At 39.9% G+C, this 19,540-nt stretch overlaps 1 protein-coding gene across 3 annotated transcripts in view; it reads right to left on the bottom strand.

The window, feature by feature from the left end:
* Window positions 1-574: 574 nt before the first annotated feature.
* The window catches only part of LOC131433908 (uncharacterized), a 289,089-nt gene continuing 270,123 nt past the window's right edge, over window positions 575-19,540 (bottom strand). For all 3 annotated transcript variants that reach the window (XM_058600522.1, XM_058600521.1, XM_058600523.1), the window contains 3 exons: window positions 15,562-15,770; window positions 15,290-15,496; window positions 575-15,217 (listed from right to left, as the gene is read on the bottom strand). In XM_058600522.1, coding sequence (XP_058456505.1) covers window positions 14,951-15,217; window positions 15,290-15,496; window positions 15,562-15,770 — 683 coding nt within the window. In that variant the 3' untranslated portion in view covers window positions 575-14,950. The remainder of the gene's footprint in view (window positions 15,218-15,289; window positions 15,497-15,561; window positions 15,771-19,540) is intronic.

The raw sequence follows: 19,540 nt of genomic DNA, 5'->3' as shown, positions 1-19,540 counted from the left end.
CCGTATACTTTTTGCCGAGATTTCTGTGCAGTTCGTAGAACTGTACAACGCGCTCGCGAAATACTTCGTTTCGACGGCATTTTGAGCAAAACTGAGCAAGCATAAACAAAACAGAGCATACTAGCAGAAAGAGGGGAGAGAGAGAGAGAGAGAGAGAGAGAGAGAGAGAGAGAGAGCTAATACATACACACTCTTCTTTCTCTCTGAGCTCGTTTGTTGTTAAGCATACGGGCCTCGAAAAAATTCCAAAATTTTAGTTGCCACCCGTTAGTAAACTGAATCCCGTATAGTGCGCACATCCTTTGAGCAGTAATTATAAAATGCAGTAATCCAACCATATCAATAAACCGGAATTCGTCATCTTGGATTTCCAAAATACCTCAAACATCGTTTACCGAGTTCTACCCGCTTCAAAAATGTCCATATTGTAGTGGTTTCCATGGAATATCAATGAGCCGGAAATTCGCTTTCATTAGTTGTATTCACATATCATTTTTCCAATCAGTCCATCTTTGGTGTCTGACATGTCTTGTGGTATGTGATATTATCATTGAGAACAATAACCTAAATAGAATATTATTATGTATGGTTTTATTCGATCATATTAATTTATCTTCGCTTTAGCTACGCTACAGTTACGTTAAATAATGTATTATATATTCATTACAATCGTTATCTTCAATACCACAAAGCCCGGAAATGTGTATCAATCTGATGATGGGACCAAAAGAATGGTACACGTTTCGGATGCTTTGAGTTACATAAACAATGATCACCAAGCCAAGCTCAGCTGTATTATTTTTTTACATTCAATCACATACTTGTTCGCAAATTAGCATTTTATTCGCTCATAGCTCCAACAATCTCACCTCTACTCTATACATATCATAAATTGGTAAGCACTCGGACCAATAAGTATTCGATAATCTTGCACACTGTCGATTTGTGTTTTATTTCTTCCATGTCCATCGTAGCGAGGAAAATTTAGTATTTCCCTCAGCTGCTTCTCGTTGACGGAGCGCAATACCACCGAGTTGTGACAACACAGGACATGCGGGGTCTACTAACTATTTCGCATCAGTTCGATTATAGGCATGCGATTAACCAGGAATAGTGTTGTAACTTCTGAAGAGGGCTAAAAAAAGTGTTTTGCAACGACAACGAGTACGATGAAATTTAAATATGAATAATTTGTCACAGTCCAGGTCACAATATACTGATGAGTTCGAAGATTTTACGATGAAACCACTCGACGGGATTTTTGATTTTACTATTTTAACTACTGTTTCTGCTCTGTCAGCTATTAAAAAGAGTACATCTGTTCTGTTAAACTCGTGCCGCTTAGCATAAAATGTTTCTTTGTTTTTCGATTTTCTCAACCTTATGGAACAACATACACCCGAACGCAAATGGTAAAAACTCAATGCGTGTCAAAAATATCTGCTCGAGATATGTTGCTTTCTCACAATACACATTCGGAAACAATAGAAATATCTCATGGAGCAAGTAAATTCTGAATTTGATCATCAAACGAAACGGAAAGCTGAGAGTATCAAACTAGATATAGCTAACAAAACAATTGTTTTCTACAGTTTATAATCTATTATTTTGATCTCCATCAATTGAATAAATGACACTAAGTCCGAGGTGTATGTTTCCACTGATCTGAATTTGTATTCCAATTCATTTGTTATTTACTTTGTTGCACACGTGTTGATCTGTTGTTTCTCGCAACTACTCGTAATTCGAATCACTTGTTTTTTTTTTGTTTATTAAATATCACAATTCAGTTAACATTTATAACTTCCATTTTTTAGCGATCTTACTATTCTACTTGATTATTGAATCATCAAACTTCATAATTAAAATAGAGTTTGCTTCAAATTAAACGAAAAGATCTTGCATTGATTCGTACTTCAGAAGTCTATTAGTTAGGATATATTGAGAGACTACGATTACTTGTTTTTTGCTATACTAAATCTTACTGTAAGATTTTTGTAGTGATTTGCGTTGACTAAAGAAGGGTCATCCTGTCGAAATGGTAATAACAACTGCCGGTGCTAGCAATAAACGTACGCAATAATTCTGTCATATCACAATCCACCCACAAGTCATAGATTCCTAGAATTTAAATAGTGACTTAGGGTTTCGTCATAGGGGGCGTGGGGATCCGAAACTGATTCTATCTAGAATAGTTATTGATTTTGATATATTATTTGAACGCGACTCCGCGCCAAATCGCTAGATGCGCCGTAACTATGACGATATTTGTTATGGTGTAAATAACAAATCAGATTAGTACTAAACAATCTTGCAACATATCCAGTGAGTTTTTGAATTTTGAAAGTAAAATAAGGATCGAATGAAGTAGATGGTGACTTACGAAGTATTGGTATCTTGAGTGACTAGCGAAGAATAGCCATGATGATGATGATGGTCTTGCCTCATACCCCTATACAAAGGTGTGCGCTGAATGATTTATCTAGATGATAATAAATATTACATCACAAATTTTAACCAGTTAACTAAATATAAAACGATCTGGTTAATGCAGCAGGTATAGATTCTCCTTCTAAAGTACAACTGAGAACAAGAAAACATTAAAATATTTCCGGTTCCGGTATCCAGGGTTATTCAAAAAAATTTCCTACCCGGGAAGATCCTTTAACAAAGAATCGAACCCGATATCATTATCAGTATCAGACAGTCATTCACCAGGCCCTTCCCGCCGGACCAGTTTACCGCTATAAAAACATCAGCTACGATGGAGTAACGAGACTGCGGTTGAGCAGAGCCAAGCCCGATCCCGATTAGTTTCCGAAATACAATCAACAAATCATTAATAAAATCTAACAAAGTCAAGATTCGAACTTTCCACACAGAACATATCCAGTTCCAGTCATATTCAAATTCCAGATTGCCTCTACCTGCTTTGAGCGCGCAAGGCTCATACTTTTGTAGACAACTTATATTTTTTAACTCTGAAACAAACAATTCAAAATCCATCCTCATCATCATACAGAACATAACAACTTAATGCCGGCTGCTCGGCCATCCATGGAAGTTGACCATCAATGTCAACTTCCCTCTCTGAGCAGCCTAGATAGCCGTGTAGTGTCGGTTTCCCAACTGGCTAAGAATAACGCTACGGTCCACCTGTACCGGTGGTATAAGTCCACCAAACAGGTAAGCCGTGTGGCATCCGGCGGAATTATTTTTTTTACCAAGAATTGATCCACTGGTTTCCTGTTCCATGTCGTAAAAGGCCACAAAAATAGGAACTCCTAAGCCAAGGTGTATTTCCGTGCCGATGGCTGAATGGCTGCAGGAGGTTAAACAATGCAGTCGTGAACGGAATATCTTGGGATGTTCCCTTACTGTGTTAAGCGAAGCTCTGGCACAGTGGACGACTTCTTTCTTCGCAACTCGTGGGATTTAAATGATAATAACATTTAAAAAAATCCTTACATGGTTCGCTATAGGCGATTATAAGCCAATATATTTGGTTTCTTGTAGTTGTTGTACGGTTGGTGCTGGAGGTGGAATGTTCGTTACTCTAATTTATAATGGTTAGAGTGGCACAAATCAATCTTCAGCATAAACGTACAGCAACTATGAATCTATCCAGACTTCTTCAAGAAGGTAAAGCTTCTATAGCTTTGGTTCAAGAACCATATTTCCAAAAGGGAAACTTCTACGTTGGAAAATTGTTAAACCCAGTCTTTGTTGCCTTCAACAAGATCGGTATGACTAATCCACGTGAAATGCCTCGAGCATGCATACTTGCAAATAGTGCTCTCGATGTCTCTCTCATATCGGAGCTCACAACTCGGGATATTTGTGCTGTCACAGTTGGTATGACTATTGATGGCATAGACAGGAAATATGTCTATTGTTCGGCATATTTACCGCATAACCAACCTTCGCCAAGCGATGACTTCAAAAAGGTTGTATCATACTGCTGCAAGAGTGATTTACCGCTTGTAATCGGCAGTGACATAAATGCTCACCATATCGTTTGGGGCAGCACAGATATAAATTCGAGAGGCTCTGATATGATGGAATTCGTGAGCAGTACAAACCTGCACATAGTCAATGCAGGAAACCGCCCAACTTTTGCGAGATCTGGAAGAGAGGAGGTTTTGGACGTAACTCTCTGCTCTGATAGAATTGCGCATGAGTTGGTGAATTGGCTCGTCTCCGATGAGCTCGAACCTTCGTTGTCTGATCATAAGTACATATTCTTTGATCATTCAAACGTTAAATTTGATATTGTCACATATCGTAATCCCAAATCTACAAACTGGGACCTCTATGAAGAGGGCTTGGCGACTAGATTTTACGGGTACCAACCAACAATTGAAACCCCAATTGATTTGGAAAATGTTGTCGACGAGACAAATTCACTCATAGTTGCAGCATATGAAGAGGCTTGTCCACTTCGGATTGTGCGAGCTACTAGAGGAACTCCTTGGTGGAATGCTGAACTTGCTAGACTAAGGAAACTATGCAGAAGAGCTTGGAACCACCGACGCAGAGATGGGTCGGAGGCATTCGTGTTGGCTCGAAGGGCTTACAAAAATGCTCTTCGATCGTCTGAGCGAAGTGGTTGGAAAAGCCTCTGCACAAATGTCTCTAGTCTCAACGAGGCTAGCAGATTAAATAAGTTACTTTCGAAGTCTAAGGACTTTAATGTCAGTTTCTTAAGAACTTCAGATGGTGAACACTTGTCTGATGAAAGTGATGTACTTCACTGCCTTTTTAACACTCACTTTCCAGGATGTATGGATCCATCACCGACAGCTCTTCCCGAGACTTTTTCAGGTAGTTACGATTCTTGGGCCCTTGCTCGAAGCGTTGTGACGATTGAATCGGTCAAATGGGCAGTTGAGAGTTTTGCTCCGTACAAATCTCCTGGAAAGGATGGAGTTTTCCCAGTGTTACTGCAGAAAGGGTATGAACATTTCAAACATGTTTTGAAGAAAATACTTACTTTTAGTCTTGCGACTGGATATATTCCAAGAGTCTGGCAGGAAATAATTGTCAAATTTATTCCCAAAGGCGGTCGCGACACTTATGAGGAAGCGAAGAGTTTCAGGCCTATCAGTCTTAGCTCATTTCTTCTTAAAACAGTGGAACGCATAGTCGATCACTATATCAGGAATGTTAGTCTGGGCGTGCAACCGCTACATGGAATGCAACATGCTTACCAGCGTGGAAAGTCCACTACAACCCTGTTACATGATGTTGTGTACAGCATTGAAAAAGCTTTCTCACAAAAGCAATCTTGCTTGGGAGTTTTCCTAGATATTGAAGGTGCCTTTGATAACGTGTCTTTCAATTCAATTCTGGAAGCAGCCCGTGGTCATGGCATACCTTCAAGTATCACAAATTGGATACACGCAATGCTTAGCAATCGACTTCTTTGTTCATCGCTTCGGCAAGCAGAGATTAGAAAGCTGAGTGTCTGTGGGTGTCCTCAAGGTGGTGTACTATCCCCACTTTTATGGAACCTAGTCGCTGATGGTTTGTTAAGGAAACTTAATAACCTTGGATTTCCGACTTATGGTTTTGCCGACGATTATCATATATTGATGACCGGTATAAGCATTAACACTCTCTTTGATTTAATGCAGCAAGCCCTGCGATCTGTTGAACAATGGTGTTGTCAGGTTGGATTGTCTGTAAATCCGGGCAAACCATCAATGGTGCTTTTCACTCATCGTAGGATAATCACAGGAGCTCGTCCGTTACAGTTCTTCGGTTCAGGGGTCACTGTGGTCGATCAAGTTAAATACGTCGGGGTTATTCTTGACTCAAAACTGAATTGGTCTGCTCACATTGACTTCAGGATTAAGTAAGCTTGTATGGCTTTCGGCCAATGCAGACGAGCTTTTGGAAAATCATGGGGACTCAAACCCAGATATATTCATTGGATCTACACAACTATTGTTAGACCAATTTTAGCATATGGATGTCTTGTATGGTGGCAGAAAGGAGAAGTCGCAACAGTTCAGTCAAAGCTAAATCATCTCCAAAGGATGGTCCTAATGGCGATGACAGGAGCATTCACGACAACTCCTACTGCTGCTCTAGAGGCGCTACTGTGCATTAAACCACTACATGTGTTCCTAAAACAAGAAGCATTATCTTGTGCATACCGTCTTAAGGTTACAGGGCTTTGAAACAGTAACCCATTAGATTATGCTACCAGCCACACTCGCTTGTGGTCTCAAATGGTTCCGTGGGATGAGTATTTACTCGCTCCTAGTGACCTAACTCTCACATGCAGTTTTCCTTTCAAAACATTCCATGTGAGCTATCCTCTTCGTGAGGAATGGTTGTCTGGTTGTCTGGAACGACAACTTGATGAACACATAGTTTGTTATACGGACGGTTCTCTGTTGAATGGTCGTGCTGGTGCTGGTGTCTACTGTCGTGAAATGAGGCTGGAGCAGTCTCATTCACTCGGTAGATACTGTACTGTGTTCCAAGCAGAAATCTACGCGATTCTGTGTGGAGTACAATCGGCACTTCAGCAGAGGATCTGTGGTAAACGAATTTATTTTTGTTCCGACAGTCAGGCAGCCTTAAAAGCACTCAGTTCGAATGACTCACGGTCGAATCTAGTGATCGCATGTCGAACTCAAATTGAAGACCTCAGCATTTCAAATGCTGTTTACTTCTTATGGGTACCCGGCCATTCTGGTATTACTGGAAATGAATGGGCTGATGAGTTGGCTAGAGCTGGTGCAACGAATGATTTCGTTGGTCCTGAACCAGCTTTACCACTTTCAACTAGTTGGATAAAGCACAAGATTCGTTCTTGGGCTGCATCCAAACATGCCAGCTACTGGCGCAGCTTGCAAACTTGCGCTCAGACAAAAGCATTTCTACCAGATTTAAATCTGAAAATGTCAAAGTGTCTACTGCATTTCTCCAAGCAACATTGCAGTATTCTGGTCAGAGCTCTGACTGGACATTGCAAACTCAATTATCACATGGCTACTATTCAACGTGCTGAGTATTATTCGTGTGATTTGTGTGAATGCGATTATGGTACTTCATATCATCTGATATGTAACTGTTCCGCATTGACGCAGATACGTATCCGGGTTTTTGGTTCTCCATACATGGTTGAGTCTGTGTATGCGGAGCTAAAATTGAAGGATATTCTCTCGTTTCTCACCCAATGTGGTAAGGAGCTATAGTCAGAAGGGTTCATCGTTCTTCCTGGAGTGAATGTATTCACCTTAAATAGGGTTTAGCGGATTGTTTGGCATCCTTTAGGGGGTGCCGAATTTACTTCTGCTCGTACATACTGCGAATCGTTCTGCATTCTTCCGGGAGTTCAGAATGGTGTCGCTTTTGTAAGATCTCTAAATCCTCTCGGGGGTTGGAGGTTTTATTAACAGCAGACTGTTCGGGACCTCGTAGAGGTTCAGAATTTACTTCTGCTTCCACTAAATGTGATCCTCAGCAGATTGTTCGGCATCCCTTAGGGGTGCAGAATTTACTTCTGCTTTTATGTGTTTTTGTGTCGTCAATTTTTCCCATCCTCCTAGTCCAACCCTTACCATTTCCTTTCAATCCTTCCCTCTTATATATCGGGAAAATGATGCTAAAAACAAATTGATGGCAAGGCACAAATCTCCAAATATCAAGGGGAACGTGCCATTTGAGCCAATTTGTTCTGATTCCTGATTCCTGATAATGCGTCTTAATAGAATAATAAACAAAAATAAAATAAATACAATCTTCGTCATGCTACACAATTTTCGAAAAAATCAAATTGCACTGATTTCTTTAAGATCTAATTACAGAACAGATTTTACGTGTGAAATAAACAATTTTTTGAACTCCCTTAATGTTGCAGTTCGCGTGATTCGTTCTGGCATCGAATTGAAAAAAAAACTAATTCCTTTGTACAATAATGAGCCTTTTGCGATCTGACCGATAGAAAACCGTGGTGTTCTCGCATCAGACGCATTTCTAGTATTGTACCTATGCAAGTCACTTCCTCTTTCAATCCGATCACACAAATATCGAGGCAGCATTCCATTTAAGATTTTGAAAACTGTTAAATAATTCAGTTTTTGCAATGACTGAGCGGAAACATATATTGGAGAAGCCAAAGGAATGAAAAACTAAAAGAAAAGATGATTTATTGGAAAAAGATACGCTCAGAGACAGGACTCGAGCCTGCGTTCTTATGCATTCCGTGCATACGCGCTACCATTTCGCCACTCTGAATCTTGTTTTAGTCACTCTAAAACGCCAGTCAGACATAGTAGAACGTACATAGAACATGGTCTACATCCTGGCCGTCACCCGACCGATACCTTACGTCCAAACATCTTCTCTGTCCATCAAACACTAGTCTTCTCGCTTTATACCTATTTCTCCGATCAAGTATTGAGTAGGAAAGTGTATTTATAATCGCTTATCACCTACTTTAATAATAATTTAAATTAAAATAATTTACTCTCTGTTTCATACAATAGAATATTAGCAAGGAAAAGAATCGATGAGCAGAAGTTAATGTGAGGAGAGTTTATTGATTTATACAGGAGAATTTTACTACTGGTCGTTAAATCATTTTAGTACACCATACTTTTTGGCAACCTTCTTGATGACGTAGTTAACGCGCGATTTGAATGTTAGCTTTTCATCAATTATGACTCCAAGATACTTCAACTCTCTAACGCGATCAATAATCTCTCCATCAATTTCAACATATTGGCTTCATCTTCAGTGCTTAAGGAATCATATCATATATTATAATCATATATTTAGTTTTTGTGACCAGAGCTCCAAATTGTCAGTCATGTCATATGACCTTGACAGTTTGACTAAAATCATCGTCAACTGTAAACGGCTATCCGCATTAGGCCGATCCGACCGATCAGTGACAGGAGAAATGAAGATAATATCAATCGCAACGGCAATCAATGAGAGTCCTGGTGAGTGTAATATCAAGAGAATTTAATGGCGTTTTCGTTTTTAATTTGCACTACACCGGTGCAGTGCTACACTGAGGCATGAATAAACGAACAAAAATGACGAAAACATAAACAGTAACCATTGACTACAATAAACGATTTCATTGCACAGAGCTACACCAAACTTTTGATGAGTGCTACACCAGTGGTATCGGTGCAGAAAAAGTGTAGCACTGGTGTAGTGCAATTGGTAAAAACGAACGGATTCAGTGCACCTTTCGCTACACCGGTGTAGTGCAATTTAAAAACGAAAACGACATAAGTTATGGCAGATATATGGTAATTTGTAGAGCCTGGTTGGCAGCAGTCCAGTGACATAAGCTTTCCAATCTTCGTCGTGCAAAGTTGCTAGTTGATAGTGACATTTAGCAGCTCTGTTTGTGACATTCAGTTTTAATTGTTTGAATTTTAACCACTGAGCCAAAGAATCTAGGTCTTCGTTCAAATGTGCAACCGCTTCATCCAATCGCTTAGCTGTAATGAACAGAACAGTACCGTCAGCAAACAAATTTATTTCGCAAAACCGCAAAACTCGCTTCATGTCATTTATGTACATAATGAACGAAATCGGTCCTAAAATACTACCCTGTGGCACACCAAGTGAAATACCCTGGAAACTAGACACATCATCGTAGAAAACAATTCTCTGGGTTCTATCAAATAAATTGCTTTCAGACCACTTAGGGGAAGATGGGGTAAAACGTACCCCCGAGGCGTAATGCACTTTTTGCTTTTCTCAAAAGTTACCAATTTTATTCACTGACATTTTAATGATACTGAAAGTCCGCCATAACAACAGATTACTATAAAATTTTGGTAGCGATGGTTCAATAATATCTGAAAAAATTGGATACGAATTATGTATCTGTTATAAGTAATTTTTTATGTTCGTTCCTTAGTAATTTTCTAGGGTGAGGAAGACGATTTTAATTATGTAACCAGCGAACTTCTTTGCCAACCATTCGGATTTCTAAAATTAGTTCTAATATAGACGATGTATTTGCAATTTTATAGAAAAATCATCAAATATATCGTCTCATATTTTTGGGGACAAAACGACCCGAATTGTGTGAGGCAAAATGCTCAAGAATTCGCTCACAAAAATTATCCATAAGTTATCAATTTAATGAATAATGGTGAACAATCTTCCACCTGGCAAATATTTCGTCAACGAAAAGTCGAAAGCTTTCTTTAAATAAGTAGAAGAAGAAGCTTTATGATTGTGCATATTGCCCCGTGGTTGTCATGAGCTTTAATCCGTTGTTTTGATGGATATTTACCCGTTGTTTAAGATCATCCTGTCTCTATGTTCAGATAATCGTCACTTCGCGTAATTTAAAATGTATATATTTCATGTTTTCCACGATCGGGCGTCATGCTCCGCATATATTTCAATAGACAATTTTTAAGGGTTTTGTAAAATAAGATATTTAGTATTTTTCAATGCATTCAGCGAGTATTTGTACGTAATTTTGAGAAATAATGATTACGGAAGATAGTCATGCATGAAACTCTTCCGTGTTATTCTCTATAGTTAAGATATAGCTACATTTCGTTAGGGGGTATGTTTAACCCCATCTACCCCTATATGCTACTCCTCCGATACCAAACCGTTGTAGTGTTTGTAACAGTATAGGTCTAGAAATTGTTTCGAAAGCGCGTATGAGATTCAAGAACACTGCAAAAATAGTTTTGATTTTCTCCTACCATTTTGCTAAAACCAGGTTTAAAGCGGTTTCGCAAGAGTGACTTTTCCGATATCCCGATTGTTCCGGTATTAGCAAACTGTTCGAGTTCTAATAGTTAATCAGCTGATCTTCTTGACACAAGTCGAGATATAGCTTGCTTTGAATATTTTTTCCAGCATTTTATTTTCAGTGTTTTTCCCATCTTAGGGGTACTCGCTATGGAAATTGCAATTGTCTCATGATCTGAAATCTTGCAATCGGTCTCCACACACGAATGAACTCCGTCAAAATTGGAATATACGTGATCTATCAAAGTTCTGCTATGTCTCGAAATTCATTCAAAGTTTTTTTGAAACTGAAGAATTCTGTTAACTGTTTTAAGTGATTCGTACTCTGATCGCTGCACCAATCAACTTTGAAATCTCCCACAACAATATTAAGTTTACTCAAGTCTACAAAACTTTCTCACCAGTTTTCTAGAATTTCCAGAAACTGGCGATCGCTTTAACTAGGAGAATGATATACAACTGCATAACTTCCCATCGGCAAGCCTTTTTAAACTGATATAACCAGGTCCATCTATCTCCAACTGCTTTGTTTGACTGAATGCTGAATTTAATCGTTTCTCTGGCGTAAATGGCCAGTCCACCCGTGTGTCTGGAATGTGACAAGCAAAAAGCAACAGTGTAACTCGGAATACTGAACTGATCGAAGGCATTAGAATCAACTATATGTGTTTATGACAGCAAAGCTAACAAAAGGACACTTATTCTCCACAAGATGGCTTGTCGCATTGCGGATAAACCGTGGATAAACCGACAATATTTAAGTACAATGGAGACATTTTCTAGATACAGCGAAGAACACCACAGTACGAAGAGTTATTTACCTCGTTCAACGTTACATTAGAATATTTACAGGGAAAAAATATTCAGACCATTCTTTATTACAGTAAAAAAATGGAAACGGGTACGTTGCAGTAAAATATTGGTGTAAACATGCAAGATACGAAGTTGTTTTGCCGCGGCTTTGGAAAACTGAATGTTTTCGGGAACGGAAGAAAGCAGACCATAAACCAGAAAATAGAATGAAACCGAAACCAGGTTTCATGCGCAAAAATATGAGATTTTAAGCGGATTCAGGACAATGTTTATACGGAGTTTTGCATCGTCCATAGGGCCAAGAAACGAATCGCATTTAAAACCGAACAATGGACAGGACTTCCCGAATCGATACGAATGCCATCAAAACACCGGCCCTGTGTTAAAACGGACTTAATGCAGTTTCCGGATAAGAATAAATTTGCTATCGAAATGCGTTTCGAAATCTAAGCCGAAGCTCTATACACACTTAAAACCTAATTTTGATCTCGGCGAAAAAAGTTACCGAAAACGAACGCAGATTTGTGCCGTTGAAACAAGTCAAAAAAATAATTCTAAACATATGAAAACAGTTATTTTAAATAAAATGTACAATGTCACACTGTTAGTTATTAAAAAAAGGTTAGTGGTTGTAGTAGGATTGTACCACCTAGTCATGCAATGGTACTGTACGCTTAATTGGTTGCGAAGTGTTTTGAAACAGAAAGTCAATTAGTGCATCGGAAAGTACATGGAAAAGACAGCGATCGCAAAAAACTAAAATATTAGTTGTTTTTTCTGAATTTGATTGGTTAAAATTTGGTACAACTAATCGATTGTTGTTTTAACTGGACTGTCAATTTTGATTTATCGTGCTGACAGTTCAGCAATGACACCCAGCAAAGACACGCATCACAAACGAGAAATAAAACGTTACAGTTGAGCAATGACATACACCCTAAGGGGAAAATGACCCGCATACGCATGGCTGCCAGATGGCGGACTAAACGCTGCCAGCTGGAAGAATATGGCTGGCAGACTGCCTCACCGCTGCCAGATATACAACTCAAACGATACAACCGTATCCACCAGGATTTTTCCACATTGAAATCTTTGACATTTTCAGCGAAGGTGAGAAGATGAAAACGCTCGGGAAACTTAGATACAGGCGATTTTGTTTTGTCAAATTGGATTTGACAACCGTCACTGAATCAATTTTGGTAGCCGTCTGGTGGCCATGGCTGCTCAGGTAGTCAAAACGCAATGCGGGGAAACGTTTCAATGAACTGTCACTCGTGCAACTGAACAATGACACAATTCCAGCAAAGTTACTTGTATTTAGAGGCGTGCAAAACAGCTCATTTTGGTGAACAGCTCCGAACCGATCAGCTCACCAAAGTGAATCGATTCGATGTATCAGCTCATCAGCTCTTTTATTTTGAACTTAAGGTTCATTTTGTGCGCCGTTTTTATTATGCACCGATTTTTTTCAAATGCATGATCGAAATTGAATCATTGATTTGCAATGATGCAATGGATGCCATGCGAAATAATTTATCTTTAATTGATGTCGACTAAATTGAATCTCTTAAAGAGCCGAAGATCCGATCAGCTCGTAGCGTGTTCCCTTCGTCATAATGCAGTGAACTGGGTAGCAAAAGAGTGAGCTGGTGAGCTGCGGTTCTTTTGAAAAGAGCTGTGAGCTGTCAGCTCACTTCAATGATTCGATTCACTGGAACAGCTCAGGAGCGAATTGCCCATCTCTACTTGTATTCATGAATGCAAAAAATGTCTCACTGGTTTTAACCAATTATTCAGTTAATTGAAATAAAGACGCCTATTGCAATAAATATTGTTTACTACTGATCTTTTCGAGGGGCAGCTAATCGTTCACCGCTTGAACAACGAAATTTCACCAAAGTAGCGCTTATAGCTTTATCACTAAACTTACAGATGATATAGAAATGCAACAAAAGATTAAAATTTCCAAGAAGGAATTCACCAGCAAAATGTTCACAGGACTTTTAAATTTTTTTTCCTCCACTTGAAGAGTAGTTCTCTGTGAGAGCTTCTTTGATTCCGTTTTCAAGAAAGTTGAGCGTAGTTAATAACATTGACATGAATGTTGCAAACATTCTTCGTGGAACTGATTCATTCATCCATGTGAAGCGTGAAAATGACTAAGCAATGCTCGTTGAGAACCCGAATTTACAAATACATCGTGCATGTTCGTTTTATACATTCGTTTATTTTCTTCACTTCTCGAATTTGGTTCGAATATCGTTTTTACGTTGATCATTGGAATTTATTCTTTGCGAAGCATTCTTCATCTATTAAATTCATCAAACATCGGAAGCTAGCAGCAATGGGAGAGTGGTAGGGTAAGGTTTATCGCACACATAAAACGAAAACGTCTTAGTTTGCTTGCTTTCAAGACAGCGCGAATCGCGTTTTGACGATTATGACTGCATGAATATTTGATCCTTATTCACTTATAGACATTCGGGGGTTTGTTTTATGCGACTATCAACTGTAAAGAATAGGCCTTCATGCGAGCAGCGAAGCAGCGGTGAAGGAAAGCGAACGATGATCATTGACGTTCGTTGCATTTTTGATATTCACGTAACATTGCACATACATTTTGCAAACTCGACGAACAAAGTCGGGTTCCAATGTTCAAACATCTTTTGATACGAGAAAAGCAAAAAACATCGAACTTCATTATAGAAATGTTAACATCTCTATTTGGACATCTTGGTGAATGATTTTTGACATTTCAACTTACGTTGAATGCCATTTAGTGAACATTTTCGAATTAGTAACCTTTTTTGACTCGAGAGGACATTACTGTTTTCGAACTGTTTGGGATTCGTCAGAGTGATCCATATTGATATATAACATATTTGGTTTAATAGTTAGTTTTGAAAGTAATCTAAAGGTAAAATGATTAATGAGAGTATATTTAGTGATTGTTCTTACATTCAGCAATCAAATCTGATGTATGTTTGTGTTTGCATACAATTTTTGAGTGAACTTACGTTTTCTAAGCATTTTCGTCAGTTTTAGTGTATGATAGAATCAGTTGCGAACCCCGCATTTTAGTAAATATACGCATACTTCTTTTCACTAGATTGTTGTCTAAAGATGGCCTAACCAGGATATATAGTCATTGTTATATTTCAACGTTGAAAAATTACGATATACAAAAATAATATTATCAGAAAAAATTTCAAATATCTATATTTTAAGTTTTTGGATAAAGAATCTTATTCCATTCCCATGAACAGGGACCCCAGTTCAATCACAAATATATCTCTTTCTTCCTTAATTCCAAACCAAACAAAAATGCATCCTCACACATCGCCCTCCCATTCCCATTCGCATCCCGACTAAGTCCTGATTATCGATGACTCTGCAGTGCAACCGCCGCATCGTCGTAGTCTGCCTCAGCTTCCTCGAGCTTGGCAGCGCCACTACAAATTCTACACTTACAGCACACGATACAGGGAGCGGCCAGAAGTAGTAGCGGTGAAGCCACAAGCAACAATATGCCGAAACCGGCGAATATTCCGATGACCTGTGCTCGATGCCACACTACCGAGGCTCGCGAATGGCCCAACTTGTTCTTGCAGGGTCCCTTGTCGTAGTGGCGTAGCAAGAAGTCATCCTAAAATCGAAAAAGCTCCATGAATATTCGATTCTCAACGATAATACTAATTACTAGGACCGAAATACGCACATCTAAACTGGCCAAACAGTACCAGCAGAAGACGTGTTTGCAGCGTTTGCACATCATCTGCGCACAGCCTTCGTCCTTTTCGATCGGAACGGCGCACATCGGACAGCACTTGATGAGATCATTATCGAACGGAATTCCGAGAGCGTCACTCTGACCGTCGGCGGCCAATCGACGCGTGTTCTCTTCACAGGACATGGTCGGGTGCCACTGGTCGAAGAAAAAACGGGATTAAATATGACATGATACATTCGAACAGAACCACCATCACTTACCGCTTTTTTGCAGCCAGAACAGAAATCCTCCCGGCAGGTAGGACAATGCACGGCACAGGGCGAAGGAAGGTTCGATGAGGATGGCTGCAGTTGCACTATTCTATCGGAAGACGAGTTGCTGCTCGGCTGCGACTGGTTCTGGCCAACCAGGCAGATTGTTTCGCAACCGGCCCGCGGACACCAGGTTCGGAATTTGTCCAGTTCCACTTCTGTAATTAGCAAACAAAACAAAAAACAATTCAAATTAAATATGTTTTTTTTTTCGTAATTGAAAATAACAATTCTGTTGACTGTTTTGAACTATGAGTCAAAATCTGCAAGTGAAATCCACTTTGCACCGGAATTCAACCCGAATAAATTTTTCGCTGCAACAAAAAACCAGAACAGCAAAGTGAAAAAAAAATCCTCACCACCAAGAACCGGCCGCCATCGTCCAAACTTTCTCCTAATTGCATTAAATCTCGCTTGTTTCTCCACCAGACAACAACAACGCGCAAAGTAGGTAGGTAATTGAAAAGATACAGATTGCATCCGCGTTCGTTGCAGTCTTCACTGGGGCGCCGCTGCGGTTCGGCAGCACAAACCGGAACCGGTATGACCGCAAACACCGGCGACGGGGTTAGTGGATGGAAGGCGCAAGAAGCAAGCACTAGGCGAATGACTGTTTCGAACTTTTCCTTCTTCTCCCTACGATGGAGAGGTTGCATCTTTCTCCTGTTTGGAAAGTGCAAGCTGCATTAGCATACACACTCACTGCACCCAAAATGGGGGAACAATTTGCATTTGTGCTATTCGTTATTTTGGTGGCTGTTTGTGGCAATTGAAAATGTTACTACTACGTAAAACTTTCGAGAGTGGCTAAGTACTTCCGCCGAAATAATATATTGAGAGCCCCGAAAATGTGCACCGGCAGTCTATGGTTTTGTGAACTGAACGAACGTTGGAAAAAAAGGATTGAGATGCATGAAAAAGAAAACCAATTGAATTAAGTGAATGAACTGATACAGTGTAAGCATTATTTACGAGATATGCTGAATATAATGTTTATTCCACGTGGAGAACGAAAAGTGCAGTGCAAATTCACGGTACTTATTTTGAAAATATTTTACGAAAGGACGAGTAGAAAGACTGAATGGTAAATATAAATTCGGAATGAGAAATATCGTCATCCGGAATCAGAAAACAGTGGTTCAAGTGGTGCGTTATACCCAACTCCCTACCATGGAAGCTGGTTCCTGAAACTAACGCATTCTGCTGTGGTGGCGTTGTTGTCAACACTATGCTAAGCTACATGGCAAATCATTCTTCAATGTACATCTTCTGGTAATCCCAGAATTCATTGATCAATACCAGCGCAGGCCAAGCCTGAACGTAGATCGATTAAGGAATGGGAAGGAATGTTAGTCCAGCACTTGTTGTTGCTAGAGGCCGTATAAGGAGTGTATCGAAAAGTAGTTAGCAACATTGATTATTGAATAAAAAAGCGATAAAAAAAACATATTTTGACATCAGTTTTCCAGATATTATAGAAAAATTACATTTTTATGCATTTCACTGATTATATTGAAGAAAATCCTAGTTTCTGTGAAACGCTCGCACTTTGGACTTGACATTCTTCATTAAATCCTGCACAGTTACTTTTGTGACTTTCCTGGTGGCAGCTGTCCAGTTTTTTATTTTTTTGAACTCCTGCATGTTTTGGGACACTGACCTTCCTTCCGGAAGTGCCGCTTGACAATTGCTAAATACCTTTCGATTGGCCGAAGATCCGGGCAGTTCGGTGGGTTGATGTCCTTTTCCACGAATTGTACATTATTTTTTGACAACCACTGTAGAACGGAGTTGGCGTAGTGGGCTGAAGCCAAATCTTCTGACCGGAGGATGAGTCTTATGCTTTCTGTACAGTGGCAGCATTCTCTTCTTCAAACATTCTTCCTCGTACACCTTGGCGTTAATTGTGCCCTTCGTGAAGAAAATCGACGACCGCAAACCACAGGTACAAATTGCTTGCCAGACCAACACCTTCTGCCCAAAGTTTTCCATCGCCACCGTGGTGTCAGCGTCGTCCAAGTCCTGGTACACCGATTTCGTATAACATTGCGGTTCGGGCAGCGCTCGAGAGTTTCCTTGGCGTAGGATTCGTCGTCGATCAGGATGCACCCGTCTTTATTCTGTAGAATCCGGTTACTCAGTTTTCGCGCTCTTGTTTTGGTTTGAACTTGCTATACCAGGGACTTTTCCGGCACTTTCTGTTTCTTGTACGTTTTCAGGGAGTTCCGAACTTTGATCCGTTGAATCATCCCGATGCTCTTGAACTGTTGAACTGCTTGGCCAAATCCCGCGTCGACGCCGATGGGTTTTTCCTGATGTACTCAACCACTTTGAAGTCCCGACCGGGCTGGCTGGGACACGTTTTCCTACCGGATCGGGGCAAATCCTTCATGGAAAGGGTCTTACCGAACTTCTCGATAATATTTTTTTGACACTGGTATGGTGCACTTTCACCCGTTTTGCAATTTCGTTGTACGTGATACCACTTTCTGAGCACCAAGTGTGCAGAATTTTCTTTCGCGTTTCCGGATCAATTCGCCTCTTCTTCTTCTTCTTCTTCTTCTTTTCTGGTTGGCGTCACCTCACTTGAGATGACGCCGAATTGATGGCACGGCAACTAAGGCTAACACATGGATCAATAAGTCCCGAGACTAAAGCAGAGATGGCGCTCGTAGTAAACTAGTAACCACGTCTTTCTAAAGTACTAACCTTTGCTTGAAACGGGTCAAAATTTTAAGTCGATCCGACCAGGAACAGCTGAGTTACCGAGGTTGGAGTAAAGTCGTTTTGTAGTTTGTTTAAAAAATGGAAAAAACCGAGTTTCGTGTTTTGATAAAACATTGTTTTTTTAATGGGTAAAAAGACCGTGCAAGCGAAACAATGGATTGAAAAATGTTATCCGGACTCTTGTCCATCAAAAGCAACGATTTGTCGGTGGTTCGCCGAGTTTAAACGTGGTCGTACCGACACAAATGACGCGGAACGCTCGGGTAGACCTGTGGAAGCCGTTACACCGGTAAAAGTGAGTGAAGTGCCGAAAATTATAATGAAAGATCGTAAAGTGAAGCTCCGTGAGATTGCTGAGATGACACAGATATCATATGGAAGTGTATTTACTATCCTTCATGAAAAATTGAGCATGAAAAAGGTTTTTTCCAAGTGGGTGCCGCGATTGCTTTCGATGGAACAAAAACAGCAACGAGTCAATGATTCAGAAAGCAAAACAACAATGGCGAAATTGAACGAATTGGGCTTTGATCTGCTTCCCCACCCCCCATACTCGCCAGATTTAGCCCCCAGTGACTACTAACTTTTTACTGATCTTAAAAAAATGCTCCAGGGAAAAAGATTTGGCTCAAATGAGGAGGTCATCGCTGAAACTGAAGCTTATTTTGAAGCGAAAGATAATTTTTTTTATAAAAATGGTATTGAAAAATTGGAAAAACGTTGGAACCATTGTATCACCCTAAAAGGTGATTTTGTTGATGAATAAAAAAAAATTTGCAAAAAATGTTGTTTCCATTGTTAGTCTCGGGACTTATTGATCCATGTGTTATATTGCCAGTTAATTTTCGTTTATAGTCCAATAGACTTTCTTTTCACTTGACTACAAGCGAAAATCTCGCTGTGTGGCTGCGTCGAATCGTCAAAGTACGGCTGAAAATCCTTTCTTTTTTTGCGAAATATTCGACGATGCAACGTGCTCACCCGTTGAGAGTTTCACCGGAAGTCCAATTCGACTCATCATTGAAACGATAAACCGTACCGAAACCAATCGATTGCGCAGCTGTTATTGACATGTAAACAAACATGTCACCGCAAAACACGCTGCAAAAAATTAAGCCATTTCAGAGTAATAACTGTTTGAATGATGCTAACTACTTATCGATACACTTCTTATACTCCATAGGTGTCGCGGGAGAAGGAT

The sequence above is a fragment of the Malaya genurostris genome, chromosome 3 (assembly GCF_030247185.1).
Source record: "Malaya genurostris strain Urasoe2022 chromosome 3, Malgen_1.1, whole genome shotgun sequence".
Classification (NCBI taxonomy): Eukaryota; Metazoa; Arthropoda; class Insecta; order Diptera; family Culicidae; genus Malaya; species Malaya genurostris.
This window is presented reverse-complemented; position numbering and strand designations above follow the sequence as displayed.